Source organism: Mastacembelus armatus, chromosome 21 (assembly GCF_900324485.2).
Source record: "Mastacembelus armatus chromosome 21, fMasArm1.2, whole genome shotgun sequence".
Lineage (NCBI taxonomy): Eukaryota > Metazoa > Chordata > Actinopteri > Synbranchiformes > Mastacembelidae > Mastacembelus > Mastacembelus armatus.
In genome coordinates, this window is record NC_046653.1 from 7368444 (window position 1) to 7384277 (window position 15834).

At 38.6% G+C, this 15834-nt stretch overlaps 1 protein-coding gene across 3 annotated transcripts in view; it reads left to right on the forward strand.

The window, feature by feature from the left end:
- ptpn4a (protein tyrosine phosphatase non-receptor type 4a) overlaps positions 1-15834 on the forward strand; it is a 60096-nt gene that overhangs the window by 5651 nt on the left and 38611 nt on the right. Inside the window, exon 1 of one of the 3 annotated variants that reach the window (XM_026294909.1) lies at positions 5523-5609. The exons of 1 other annotated variant lie outside the window; for it this stretch is intronic. In XM_026294909.1, the coding sequence (XP_026150694.1) occupies positions 5585-5609 (25 nt within the window). In that variant the 5' untranslated portion in view covers positions 5523-5584. Of the gene's footprint in view, positions 1-5522; positions 5610-15834 lie in introns of those variants that run through there. One more of the 3 variants, XM_026294910.1, reaches the window with a different exon arrangement.

Consider the following 15834-nt stretch of genomic DNA (forward strand, 5'->3'; position numbering starts at 1 on the left):
CTCGTGTTTCCAGTTAGGATGCATTGTAAGCTTAGGTATTGATAGACAGAGCTCGGTCATTTCATTTTACAGTGGTTGCACATTGACCCAGCTGGGAGGTGCCAAGTTGCTTTTGAATCTGTGCCAGATTATTTCATGAGTGTTATGTGTCTTGCATCAATAATTACATGAAAGGCAATTAGTGCCAATAAAATATTTTAATGGAGGCATAAACCGATCTTAACTTGAATGTATAGTTTACACTGAAAATCAGTTTTCTCTTTAACATCCGACAATGTTCCCCTCTGGGCTAAGCCCCTCCCCCTGCATGTTTGCCATATTAGGAGGATCGATTTAATTCGTGAAAATTTGTGAAAAAATCAGGGATTTTTTTTTTTTTTTTTTTTTTAGGCGATGTCGCCCAGCCCTATCCCATACATTGACAATACCCCCCATTATTGCACCAGCTGACGCAAACACAATTTTAGAAGGAACATGGCACACATTGGTAGCACTCTTAAGATCACCTTGATCGTCCTGAGCCACAGCTCTTTTAATTTGTCTGACTGACAGCCCTTTAGGGAACCAGCCAAACAGCCATCCATTCACTTAAATGTCCAGCCAGATAGCTCTCAGATAGGCAGCTAGTTAGTGGTCTGTTGCTGGGTAGGATATGGCATGACTCTAAAGCAAAAAAAAAATCTCCCAAGCCCCAAATACAGCTGTGTTTATTTTGTGCAAGATACTACAGCTACCGAATGCCAAAACAGAGGTACCCTGACAGATCTAGAGTTGTAAAATTAAAAAAAGGTAGTGCAGTATTAAAAGGTGGCACATTAGTAATGAAGAAGTATATCAAATGTGGATTAGTTAGGCTTTTAGCATAGTAGTATCAGTAACATCACAAATTTGTATATGTCAGCTTTTCCCGCTGTCTGTAGTGCATGAAAGGGGGAGAAAGGTTAGCTAAACAGAGCATATGATTGAATGATTCGATAAAAGTTTCATTTTGCTGCAGAGTTGAATGAATCTGGATGTTTTACTGAAATAGAATTGTGTCAAAATGGAACAGAGTATCAGAACCTACGTCTAATGTGAATGGGTCATGGGTTTGTAGTGAGCGTCTGAAGAATTTGTCTGCACACATTTGTTTTATTTTAAAGGTGTTTTTTGAGATGTATTGTTGTCAGAGGGTCACCTCTTCTTCCTGTCCCTTTCTCTGTGTGTGTTTGGCATTGGCATATGTGGATCATGAATAACTAGTTGAAACTGCATATTATGGTAATGGTGTTCTCACTTAGTGGGTAGTCACAATGATTTGATGAGCTGAAACATGCTACCCAGTCAATGTTTGTGCTGAGTAAAACCTTTACTTTAGAAATGTTTTGTCGACACAGCTGATTTTTGTTGGTATGGAAAAAATAAAGAGTTTGAAAACTCTAATTCTCACTCATTCGCATAGCTATGGACAGGATTCATACAAACCAAAACAGTTGTGGTCCGACATAAATGTCTGATACTACATTCTAATCTGTAAACATGACACCCATGTTCATAATGTCAGCTTCTCAGAGACAGAAACCGGGTCTTGTCATCCACTGTTGCACTGAGGGCCCTCACAAATCTTCATTGGGCAAATGTTTTTGTTGTTGACTTTGAAGCAAATGAGGTAGTGCCTTTTAAAATTGCTACAGCTGTGGTGCGACATCATAGAACATTGCATTGTAATTTACTCTGGGGTTAGAGGTCTCTCTCGATGTGAATGGTTGAGATTAGGTCACTGTGGCACTGTGTATCATCACATCTGGTAAGCCCAGACTGTGGAAAGGCAGTCTTCTTTTTATCCCTAGGATGTCACTAGGACCAATAAGATAAAGTTATCTCAATATATATAGTTCTTATCAAAGGTTTCTCTTTGAGGACCATGCAATAAGGACAAGGCAATTTAAGGATTTGGGAAAATAAAGAGTGGCCTCTTCCCTTTTGTTTGTTAGAAAATAATAGACTGAAATAAGCGCTGTTCAGTTCACTCTTGGCAAATAATACATAGGACTCATTTGTTCATTGACCATCTATAAAATGACTCAACATTAGCATTATGCACCGAAATGAAAATTCTTGGCCGAAGCAGAATAATAATGAAACACTTGGCCGAAGGCTGAATACCGAACATGGTTTTTTGTTTTTTTTCCCATTTAATTTGTCAATTTTTCACCATTGCATAAATTAAATAGTCAAATGTGTTTTTTGCTATCTAGTCTTGCTTTTTCAAAGAAAAAAATCAATTACAAAACTACAATTTAAAAATGTTTACCACAAAATTCAGCAGCAATAATTCCAGCAGACATTATACCAACAAAACAGAATATAACTTAAAAAAAGTAAAATCATATTTTTATTTGGCCATTTTTGATCCCCCCTTCTTGCTTTGCCTATATTAGGCCTATAACTGCTGAAAGAATGTAACATAACACACACTGAACTCCTACAACAAAGATATGCATTAAAAGGTGCGCTGAAAACAGTGCAAAAAAGAAACAAATGAATAATCAATGCCTGGGAGATGGCTGCAGCTGTAAGGGACACCCTAAACTCTTGTGAGTGAAGCACAACCTTTTGTATTTTGAAACCTGTGTCGATCCACTGTGTGGTTACACTAAGCATATACTGGTGGGGCTTACATCCAAGCTCCATATATCTGATGTGAAGCTGAGGGCTGCTATATCTGTAGCCAACAGCTCATGGACTTGAGTTGAAATGAAGTTATACATCTCAGGTAAGCACACTTCTGAGAAATAACATCTGCTAGGCATGGTGTAACAGGGCTTAATATAGTCCATAAGGTTGCGAAATCCAACGTCGTCTACAACCGAGAATGGTTGATCATCCAAGGCGATGAATTCCATTATCTTCTTAATAATGCCTTTAGCCTTGGCACTGTCACTGGCAAACTTTTTTGTCTTTTCTAAGAAATCGGCCACAGATGGCGTGGATGTGCTGGGACTGGGAGAAGGAACTTTGCTTTTCACTGCTGCCACTGCCGTGTCTTTCTCTGCATGTCGTCTGGGGTGTCTTGATTTTAAATAATAAATTAAACTTGTAGTGTTGTACGTTTTTGCAGACGAACCCCCTCTAGATAATTTAGCAGAACAGTGTCTGCAAACGGCCAATTTTGTGTCTTTCTCAGATATTTTAAAATGCTACCACACTGTCGACCTTTGCTGCATTTTCTAAAGCGCGTGCCTCTCACTCTGTGCTGGCTGCCATTTGACTGCGTCATCACAAACGTCATAGTTCGGTAAAAATTATTCGGCCTTTTCAATTGTTCGACCGAACACCGAAAGCGATTTTTTTTTTTGTTACTGAATAATTTCGGTTGCCAAACGTTCGGTGCATCCCCAGTCAACATTTTGATTCAATAAGGGAAATTTACTTTTTACTCCACTGGCCCACAAACATGTAGGTCGTGGCAACAAAAAGAGTGGTTCTAGTTATCTTTTGAAATCCATCCTCCTGAATCAGCCCTATCTTGAGCCACTTATGTGTTCTAACCTAGTTTCACACAATTGCAGGGCTAGATTATGCTAACAGAGCTAACTAGATTATCGTGCAAGACTCTACGGTCCCAGAACCAAGCAAGTTTTGGTGGTCCCTAAAAACAAGAGTGCCACTTAATGCACAAGAGCAGACCTAGTTTATTTATTTAGAAGTGACCAAAGAATTTAGTTTTTGTGCTCCTGTAAAACGTGAATGCTTTAATATTTATATGTTTTATTTATTTGGAGTTGACCGAATTTCGTGTGTTCTCCTGTAAGACTTAAATAATATTCAAAATGTCACTTAGGAGTAAAAAGGAACCTTTCAGTTTGAATGAAATTGTGCTTTGGTTTATATCATGATATATATTGAGATCGACTGATATGAAAAAAATTGTGATAAAAGAAAGGCAATCTTCATTTACATACTGCACCTAAAACAGGCACCATAAAGGTAATCATTGTGGTGCACTTCATCAGCGATGAACTAAATGAGCATTTCAGTAACCATATTTAATGTTCATTCTTCGGAAATAATACGCAAATAGTCTTATCAATTTAGCTGACAGATAGTTTTATTTTTTTTATATAGGCTAACAACTTCCAGGCTTTTAGCCTTTTGCTAATACGGATCTCTCTTTAAGCAACAAACATAGGCTGACTCAGGGATATAAAGTTAGAAAGATATAAAGTTGTCTGTTTAATATGGGTGCTTGGTTGGGTGCCCTGTTTCAAATGTTAGTGCATACGACAGATGTAGTTAGAACTAGGTACTGGAAGCCTAGATTTGGTTACAGTGTTGCACGGGCGCTATAAATAAATACATCGGTCTTGGTTTATATGCAAATTCTAATCAGACTTAGGCTGCAGTCAGAAGGGGATTAAGACAATAAAATCAGTCCTTTTGAACACCACTCCTCTGTCATCACATTATTAAGGAGGGACAACTGGGTTATGTGATTATACCTAAAAATGTTTCATCTGAAAGAGAGGACTCTTCTCCACTGCAGCCCCACCCCCCATCTTTACCCTCCTCAGGTATGTGAGCACAGCTGGCTCCTACCTCTTTACTGTTCCAGTGCGTGTTTTGGCTTGCTCTTTCCTTCACTATGTTTTGCCCTTTTCTCTCTGAGTGCATACAGTATATGCAGCACATATGTTCTGCTATGCACCCACTGTTTGCAAAAGGTGTATAGAGTTGTAGACTTATTGCCACGTGCACATTTTAACTTGCTGCTTGAGCAACCTGAGCTTTGTGTGTGTGTGCGTGTGCGTGTGTGTGTGCGTGTGTGTGTGTGTGTGTTTGTGTGTGTGCGCGCTACATATCCCTAGGTCTGCCTTTGAAACAGCTGCTTAAAAAGCTTTGAATACCTCAGGAGGTCAAAGGACACAGTTGCTTAACAACAGTGGGGCAGAGCCAAAAATGGATGTTGCCTGTTATTATGCTTTGTTTTTGACTGTGGTTGCACTATTTTTTTTTAAATAGTTTGCAGTCAGTCATGAGTATATAGAACACGTGTCCAGCTTTTGATAATTCACTGTTTTACAAGTCAGCAGTACTGTAAGTTACTTATTAGCTCATGGTTTATTTCAAAATAAGACACAGAAACAATTACTGTTTTCCTGTCTTTAAACCTTTTGTTGCCTGCTCTTATTTTCAGACATGCACTGTATTTTGTGTGACACTTGACAGGGTTATTTCTGGTACATCAACAGTTTACATGGTACAACCTAGTTTTATCCGCTGCTTGTTTTGCTTGGAGGTCTGTGGAGGAAGCGCGAAGGGAATCCATATCCAACTCAAACAAGAACGGAAAGAGAAGTCTAAAAACACAGATCATTAGTGCTTCTGTTTTTATTTCATGCTACTTTCGGTTTCACCACTGTCAGCCTTGTTTTCTGTCCATTTCTCCATCCTCCTCTCCTTTTTTTTTTTTTTGTCCTTATTGCTCTGGAAACCTAGACTGCAACACCAGCTTGTTCCGGAGATATTTTTTTTCTCTGTTTTAGTCAATGGGACATGTGCTAAATCTTGAGGTGGGCTCTGAAAATGTCATTCTGCATCTTAGATGTTACAGCAAAGAGAGCAAAGGGGTAAGATGTGAAGAGATATATGGTTACAAATGCTGTTGGGCATGTATTTTATGAGGGTGTGTCAACCCACGTGAGCTTGTATCACTCTGAACAGCACACACACACACACACACACACACACACAAACAACATGAACCTGCCTGTGCTCTTTTGTTGACAGCTGGGCTCGTCCTGAACCTTCTAAACTTTAACTCGTTGCCTGAGGGAAAGAATGGCCCTTTCCTCAAGCAAACATTTTCACAGTAACTAAGGGCTCCATTCTTGGGCTCTTTATTTGTTTATAGACGGTGCCATTTAAATGTATAACATTTTGCAAAGAAATCCTTTATTGATTTGTTTCCCTTCAGCCTGTGTGTTTAAATCAGTACTATATTAAAGATATTTTCCAAATTTTGCTTAATATGTCAAATGTTTGTTTGAATAAAACCATTACAGAACATGACAGAGACTTTCTTTTAAATGTCAAAAGCAGTTGCCAGTAATGTTTCTTTTTCGATTTCTCTTTGAAAAGAGTTGAACTGAGACACAGTAGACGTGGAACGAAAAAAAACAGGTCTTTAATTGTGGTTCAAAGCTTAAGAGCAGTGACTATATGACCAGCAAAGTGTTAAATTTTAGATGAGGATTTCAGTGAACATTGTGTATAATTAATAGCTTAATGCTTCATTTTGGCCATGAGAAGCAAGGCTGTGTTGGCATTGTTTTAGTAGCCTTAGCATAGCACTGGCCTCAGAATTGAGAGCAGCTACATTTTACCAAAATTGGGTCACTAATAAAGGAAAACTAAGTCCTGAGTGTTATTTATTTGGTATCTAAACAGTGCTTTATGACTTCCACACTGCCAGGACACAGATTACTGCTGATATGCAGTATCTGGCCAAGACAAATGGACTCTGCGGTGCAGAAATTGTTTTGGTACAACTGGTAGATCAGAGATAAACAGCACCCCTTTAATGAGTATCTATTCTCACATTTGGGCTTTTGACACACAAAAAAACCAATGGAAACATCTGTTTGGTTATAAAGTCACTGTGTATTATCTTGTATTATTCATCACATGTTTATAAGCTTCCATATGGTATAGTTTGAGAGACACCATCCGAATAGATGGGCAGCTTGGACACATACCCAGGGTGTAAAACAACTGTTGCTGTGGCCTAATTGAACGTAGAAAGCAAAGTGAATAATGACACCCACACCCGGACCAGTTATTTAATGAAAATCAACATCAAAACCTTGATATTTGCTAATAAAAGACCAATAAATGACAGTTAGGTAATAATCTTTAGTATCAAAGTGAAGATAATTTTATAACCTTTCATGTGGCACCATTTTCAGTGCTACCGTACTTTGTCGAGAGGTTACGAGGCATCATGGTCATCAGACAACCCCCTCCCTTGTAGGCAAATATAATTGCCTGTGTATAGATAGTTTAAAATCTTTATCGTGAAATATCTTGAAAAGCTTTGCCATCCAATACCTTTATCACCTGTTTCCTAATTCATCTAATCAAGATATATAACAATTAGCACATTTTATCTCCGAGTTCGATAATTTCCCAAAATTTGTAGACCAGTTTAATCAGCTGCCATTAGCAAGCCAATATTGTTGTATAGCTTGATGACATGGCTTTGGTTAATTGATATGGTGAGACAAACAGGGACTTTTGCAATCTTGCTATGTGTTAGTCTGATGTTAGTTGAGCAGATTGATTTTTTTTTTTTTTTTTGCTGTAGATGACCAAACTGAGAGCTGAAATGTGACTTAATTCAGATAAAAATGTGGTTGTCCTGCTAACTTATCATGTCAGTTTGTTTGAAACTGTTACATTGTGCTATCATAATGGTAAACATTAAATACTGGTATTTATTTCTACAACACAGATAAGTCCAGCATTTCGTTTATAGTGGCAGAAAAAGGAAAGTGGAAATGTGGATCAGGAACACTAATATGTTTTCTGAGGAGCTGGTTAGTCAGCTTACTGTAATGTGTCAAGGTCTAAAGTGTACATCAATGAATACTACACATGCAACGTAATGCAGTTTCATTTTAACACAGGAAGCTCTTTTTCCTGCAGAGGATGAATGGTCTTCATTAATAGCATTTGCCTTACAAATGTAATGAATGTACTGTACCACCATTTATAGTGAGTTTAACATTTTTGTTTTATATTTTGTCACAAATTTTGATTAATTTTCCTGAAATTGTAGGTTAGCCCTGTAAACAACAGGACAGACAGTATGCTATTGATCTATCTAGTGTCTGCTGACTACTTGCTGTATATACTGTACTAGCTTGGTTTTTATATAGACATATGTCTAGACATTTCTGTCTTGTCAGCCTTGGATTTGCAGCAATTCTCAGTTGGAAAATCAAATTGCAGTCTATGATTCTGCACTGTCAGATCCAGTGTGTCCCTGAGTGTATACAGAGTATTTGTATGTGCAGAAAGAAAGTGAGCAAAATGGGCAGTCATATGCGGCAAGAATGTGTGTGTGTGTGTGTCAGAGAGGAGAACGAAAAGACAGAAAACATAAGAACAAGATCGTGTGAGAGAGAAACAGGCAGTCTCACTGTTGTTTTCTGGGGTAGACTATCAGGCAGGCAGCACAGAGGGATAATAACAGAAGCTGTTACATTCTTGTGGTTTCTCTGATTTCAGCATGAGGCAGGGGGCTGGCTCTGGCTGACTCACGGACACTCTGAGTGCTTTGTCTCTCTCAGCCTCTGTGCCAGCATGGAAGCTGCTAGCAAGTGGACAATGCATGACATTTCTTGGACACTTTAATCTAAGACACATTAACTACAGGCCCATGAATGTGCACATTTTAGGACCTCTTTTTCAAACATCAACCTGGCAACTGATAAACACTGGCTAAGCTACCACTGTGAACATTGGCAAGAATATCACTTGTAGTTTTGTTCATGTTTGCTCTTTAGGCCATTTTAAGTCCAGTTTCAGATGCTACAGCTGAAAACTTGTCTAGTTATTAAATATTTCAATATTTGTGTGGCCATACAACTGTTGTGTATTGATTTGTAGAGGAGCTGATAAATTGCCATAGCCATCGATATGGGCAAAAACAATGTTATAATTTTTCTCATGTTGGTTGTCCATCCATCATCTATACCCGCTTATTCTTAAGCAGTGTCACAGGGATCTGCTGGAGCCTATCCCAGTTCTCTTTGGGTGAAAGGCAGGGGTCCACCCTGGACAGGTCACCAGTCCATCACAGGGCCACATAGAGACAAACAACCTCCCACACTCACACTCACTCCTATGGGCAATTTAGACTGTGGGAGGAAACCAGAGTACCTGGAGAAAACCCATCAAACACAGGGACAACATGCAAACTCCACACAGAAAGGCCCCTGACAGGTTGTGAACCCGGGCCCTTCTGGCTGTGAGGCTACGGTGCTAACCACTCAGCCACCATGCTGCCCCATATTGATTGTCTTCCCTAATAATTAAATATGTTCTTATAAGAAGGAAACACACTATACATGTTTGATAGACCTCAAGGATATACAAAGTGTGTTTGCAAGCAAACATCACAGGGTACTTTTTAGTTTGAATTTTATAGGGTCTATTCAGAAATTGCTCTGCTGTATATCCAGCTTTGGAAATCCAAACCATTTACAAGTCACCAGTGTTATGTTACCTCTCTTTTCCACAGCTCCACTAATGCTTAATACATGCACCAAAGTCTGAGTATGGGCAGTCTATCAGTCACCTGCTGAATTAGCAGAACACAAAAAAAATGACACTGTCACTCTCCCCCTTTCGCTCAACTGGCCCCTGTCTGGCCCCTCATTCATGTTCATTCTCTTAACTGTAGCAAATGAGAAGAAAACAAGAGCTAATTTCTAATCTAATGAGCTTTTTATATGAAAATGATTTGAATACTTGTAACTGCAAGGCTGATGCTCCTTTTAAGCATTACGTGTCCATCAGAGAGGTGGCTGTTCTCAGCAGCAGAGGAAACAAGGCTGTCAGAGACAGACATAGCAAGCACCCTTTTTAATTCAAATGTGAGCTGCCATTGTGTGCTTCTAAACTTTGGCATTCAGGGTGGAATTCAGTCAGTTACATATCACAGTGGAGGTAGTGACATTTGTTTACAGAAAAAAAAAAAAAAAGAATTTGTCAGCAGCAGGCTCTCTCCTGTTGTGTATTTTATTCAATCAGAGTCAGAAAAAAAAAGTAAAACCTGCCTAAAGTTATTCCACTTTTATGGCCATTGTAATTTTTATGGTAGAAATACTGCATTATAATTAAATCAATATACAGTACTTTGTGTGGCCTGTGTGGTGAATCCCTAATTGAACCTGTGTTTTTAATAAAGATAATACTACGCAATATAAGAGTTTTTTTGGAGCTAATGTTTGATAGTATATTTAAACACATATCTACAACAGATCATAAGCTACCTGTCCAAAGAAGGCAGAGTTCTGTTTTATTAGATTGAATCTTTGCTTAGCCCCCTTTTGTACTACGGTATTACATATCTAAGCAGTGGCCCCACTGTCTGTCACAATGCTGTGTGAAAACACTAGCAGTGCACTGGGTGGTGTGATTCTAGCAGAAATAAAAGTTTGCTTAAAAGGTCTGATGACAGGAGATTTGTATCAGTTGAGTTGAACATAGGCCTTGGTGTTTTGGACAAAGCAAACTTGGTCATTAAGGACAATTCATCCACACGTGAATCTCTTCCTCCAATCCTCCTGGCATGCAAAAAGGTGATAAAATGCTGTCTCAATAATTTTCACCAGAAGATAACCTTATATGCAACAGTGTGGAAAAATTGTATAAGGTATGAGGTGACTGCCTGGCCCACGCTTTCCTGTTTTGGCCCTGTTTACCAACCACAATGTGTTCCACCCACGTCTATCTCCTCATCTTCACCTCTTCATACAACCAGTGGTACAGAGACATCCCCTAACACCTCTCCCACACACATGCTTTTTTGTTATATGAGCCGTATAATACATTCAAGCAAGTGGTTTAATCATCAGTTTTAAATTGCCCTCTTCTCTTAGGTTGCCCTTGTCACTGCAGAGCTACTTGGTTTATTGTGTAGTTGTGCAGATGATCAAAATCTACCCTAAAGAGAGTATCTGAGTTTACTGATACTGTATGTAGATATTTTTAAGGCCTTCTAACTTGGGAATTCACTGAATATGAGCCACAACGTCTGATAGTTGCCACTGTTAAGTCATAACACCCTAAAAAAAAAATATATATATATATATATATATATATATGTATATATGTATGTAAAATGACATCTGTGCCTCCTCCCCAACCCCACACCTACAGAAACTCCTAGGTTTCAACCACAGCAGTGGAGGGTCAAAACCACGCTGCTGTCTAACATGTACACGTGCCATAAAAATCAATAGGGCAGACAAGCACCTGCAAAATGTACTTGCGAAAGAATCCAAACAGAAAAGCAGCAACCATACATTAAAGTGCAGGATTTCTTAAACAAACAACAAAGAAGACTATCTGTTGTTTTTAAAAGATTAATGTTGGCCTAAATTTGACCAAAAAGGTAATGATGATCTCAAAATAAAAATAGTGGTGCGGAAATCTTAATCCAGAGCTTCAAGTATCCTCAATTACGCATCTGGATGAATTCCTTTCATCACCACAACAAAGCAGACTCCCTGATCCTACAGTCTATCACACACACGCACCTACACAGAGCAGTACAATTCTTTAAAAGATGCTGAAGGCAAAACTGTTTTTCCCAGAAGTCAGCACTGCTGATTGGTGTTGAGGTGCCCAGACAATTTTCAACCTTTAGGTTTTTTTTTTTTTTTTAAAGAAGCAAATGTTGTGCTACATATTGTGTTTTGCATGTGGCTGTGTGAGTAGACGGGAGTAGTAGTAAATGAGACGGTATTAAAGACAGACTCTGGTACTGTATATTAAGCAGATGTATACTATATACATTTGCTCTGTACAGAAGCCATTTATTCTTATTGGGTTGTTACATACTGTGGGTGTGCCACTCAACGTGTATGTGTATGAACAAAGAGCTGTGTCCTTTTACATCCTGCAGTGTTGGCATACTGTATACATTTTTGTGTAATATATTTTTTGTTCTATCTTTTTATATATATAATTTTTAGTGTTTATTGAATGTCTGTTATACAGATAGGCTAGCAGATTAGGCTGTATTTTAATTTTCTTGAAGGAGTATGAAACAATAATCAGGCATTCGTGTTTTAGTGCCTGAAGCAGATAGGATATAGCCACTCTGATCAGTAGCAGGAAGCGAAGAGATTCCTGGAAAATAACTGTAGTATTTCCTGTAAAGCATTAGGCTGATTATTAAAGCCTGTTCCTATCACTGAGCTATCCTCTTGTATTTTCCTGATTTTGAATTTCAATACCACTTTCCCTATTTCTCAGCATAGTACAGGAGTAAAATACCACAAAGTATGTGCAATATATAATACAATAATATATAATATTACAATTAAAATATTATTACACATACAATACTTATTAGTAATATACATATTGTAATATATAAAGTTATTTTAATATTATAATATTACAGATGTGTAACCACATAATCCAAGTAAATGCACATACCAATACCGCAAAGCTTCATAGAAAAAGGCTTGAGTAGCGTGAGTGGAGATAATAATAAATAAATATATAATAAATGAGATGGGCTGAAATTTGATGAGAGTAGATCGATTTTGCAGTGCTTGCATGTCATGGCCTTAACAGCTATAGCTTCTAATAATAGAAATACAGGGCCATCCTAAGAGGATTAGGTAAATCATGTACTCATGACTTTGCCACAGAGGGAGAGACTAACAGGTGTTGTTATGAATATAACTGTATTAGTTGCCTTGGTCTGTATTGTTGCTAGTTTATTCCACTTTTTTGAGATGGTTAATTTCATTATCAATTCATTCAGCTGGTGCTACTCTATAATGTCTATTGCAACATTTACTGTTTGACTTTTTTCCTGAGAAAATCATGTCTGTCCTCTTGACCCAAAAAACATGCACCCCATGCCTTTGAATCTTCTTCTTTCTCTTTCGGCTTACTCCCATTCGGGGTCGCCACAGCGGCTCAAATGATCCACATTGTGGATTTGGCACAAGATTTTTACAATGGATGCCCTTCCTGACGCAACCACAGTGTCTGAGGATAGCGGCCTCTGGTCTTTCAAGTTGGTCTCCCATCCAAGTGCACCCAATGCCTTTGAATAACTAGACAAAATAGTTTTCTAGAATACCTTATAGCATTTGGATTCTTTCGAGGTAAGACCTGAATGAGTGCCTTTCAGGCAGTGTTAAAGCTGCTTTCACATGATCGAAGTGCTTAACACTGTGTAACTGCCTTTTTATTTGTTGTATAATGTTGAAGGCCAACTCAGACACTCTGACAGGAAGAACAGCTCCAGCAAATTTTAATATTAATATGCCTTTATTTTTGTCTGGCAAAAACATGGAAATTTCCGTTTGAGCTTTTGGGACCTTTTACCAGACTTGTAGTACTGTGATACTTCAACAGCCTTGTTTAAGACTGATTTTACTGTGTGGTTTAGATGGGATGGGTCGCTGTGGATATTCAACACATTCACACACACACACTCCCTATAAGCTTAAACATTTAAAATGCAGAAGAACTCATATGCACATCAGCATGCCTGTGCATATGTGTGTGTTATTTGCTGTCAGGGGAGCATTTAAATCCTAATGAGAAGAGGCCCATTAACCTACTACTTATTGATCCTACACTTTGTTCAGACACACACACACACACACACACACTTTCACACTAAGAAACACTAAGAGTGGTGGTCCAGATAGATCTAGTGTAAAAATCAAAATAACACCAGCATGGTTTCACACATTCTGTCAGGTGTAAATGTGTAGTGTAACTGAGCTGCCATGTGTGCTAACTTAACTTAGCAGTCACAGGAGGGGATGTGATTTTATAGAACACCTGGCCTCCCTGCTGGTGGGGCAGGAATGTGCAGGGTTAAGGTGAATATGGGTGGAAGTGTGCAGTGTGGTCAGAACGTGAACCCTGGTAACATTTAAAGGTGCCACCATCTGCAGTAAAGGAAAAATCAGGGGAATGTGCTGCTTTAATCGAACTTGCATCTCTGTTGTTTCTGCTTTCTGTAGAGTCGCAGGCCTCTTATTATACTGTCCCAACCCTCTTATATCTGTGTCCATCCATCCATTTGTTTGGTTTAGGTCTTTGATTTGCAATCCCTTTATTTTTTGTCTTAGATCCTGTATGTATAGGAAATAACTATCCATTCTCACAAGCCTAGATATTTTTTGTTCTTCTCCAAATTATTCATTAATCCAGTGAAAGTTGAGTTAGTTGAGGTTGACTTTTCCATCTTTTTCACGTGGGGGAGCCCCTTTCAACTTGAATGAACTATGACAGTGTGAAAGGCATTATAAAAGCTTTCTAATAGCTGTCACCAGTAAGGAGCAGCACACTGCTGCTTGCAGATAGTCACAGGTTTCTTACCTGTTTGATAGAACAAAGCTTTAAGAGAAAATTCAAAGAAATGGGGGCAAAAGCAGCAGTTGTCTCTATGCCGTGAATCAATTTAATTATTGAACCAACTGTGTACCTTTCTGTGTAATGTCTGTTTCAGTGGTTATTCCTGGGGCTGTTTTTGTACATTATATCTTGAACACTATGAATGAATTATTGTAAATGTAACAGTTCGATGTTAATAATTTTACAGAGCGCCAGCAAGTTGTTACATGCAAAGTTCGCTGAAAGCAAGAAAAGCTGTGGAAAAGAGAGGTAACACAACACTGGTGACTTGTAAATGGTTTGGATTTCCAAAGCTGGATATACAGCAGAGCAATTTCTGAATAGACCCTATAAAATTCAAACTAAAAAGTACCCTGTGATGTTTGCTTGCAAACACACTTTGTATATCCTTGAGGTCTATCAAACATGTATAGTGTGTTTCCTTCTTATAAGAACGTATTTAATTATTAGGGAAGACAATCAATATGGGGCAGCATGGTGGCTGAGTGGTTAGCACCGTAGCCTCACAGCCAGAAGGGCCCGGGTTCACAACCTGTCAGGGGCCTTTCTGTGTGGAGTTTGCATGTTCTCCCTGTGCTTGCGTGGGATTTCTCCACCACTACAAGCCAACCACCACCATAACCTTTGTGCTATATGCAAATTCAAAACATCAGCTGCAGTCACACTATGCGTTTACACGCCCTGAGGAAAAACCTAGATGTGTGGGAAAACTGTGGTGATTATAGTGCTTACGCTTACTTTCCATTGTTATAAGTGCATTTTTAGTTTATATGTAACAGCTTTGGTTTAAGGGAATTATCAGTTATGTTTTTAAGGTGCATACTTGTGTGTAGATGAATCTCAAAGAGCTCTTTTGTTCCCAAAGTCTTTAGCACTATTTTAGTGTGACCTAAATGTCTTATAGATTCAAAACCACAAAAATTCATATAAACATGACATTCATTAAATTAGACAATGAAAAATCCCCAGCAATCCAATCCAGCATCATATCCAGGAAGTCACATTGATTAGTTTTTCACTGATTCACCAGAAGTTATACAGCAGCCGTGACTATAGTAGATTCTCCCCCATCACATCCTTCCCCCACCTGAAACCAATTGTTTCTGTGCAGTTATGAATCATATAAACTGTTGGAAAAAGCCTGATACAGAATGACTCTATAGGAAGAACACATGTTATTAAGATGTTTGAGCGCAGCAGAAATGTTCCTGTGCATTCATGTGTAAGAGCTGCTTATATAGGGGTTAGGGATGAAATACTAGTAGTAAATAAAGTACTAGTAAATACTAGTACTCCGGTTTCCTCCTACAGACCACAAACATGCATGTTAGGTTGATTGGTGACTCTAAATTGCCCATAGGAGTGAGTGTGAGTGTGTGAGGTTGTTTGTCTCTATGTGGCCCTGTGATGGACTGGTGACCTGTCCAGGGTGGACCCCTGTCTTCCACCTGAGAGAGAGCTGGGATAGGCTCCAACAGATCCCCGTGACCCTGATACAGGAAAAAAGCGGGTATAGAAGATGGATGGATGGATGGATATTGTTCTTAGTAGTTTAGCATTAAAACACATGGAAAAGTATGCATTGCCACGAAAAAAGCCATAAAAAGATTGAGGAGGATATTTGTAGTCTTTGCAAAAGTAGTTAGGTTCTAAGGAAAAATCTGTCAA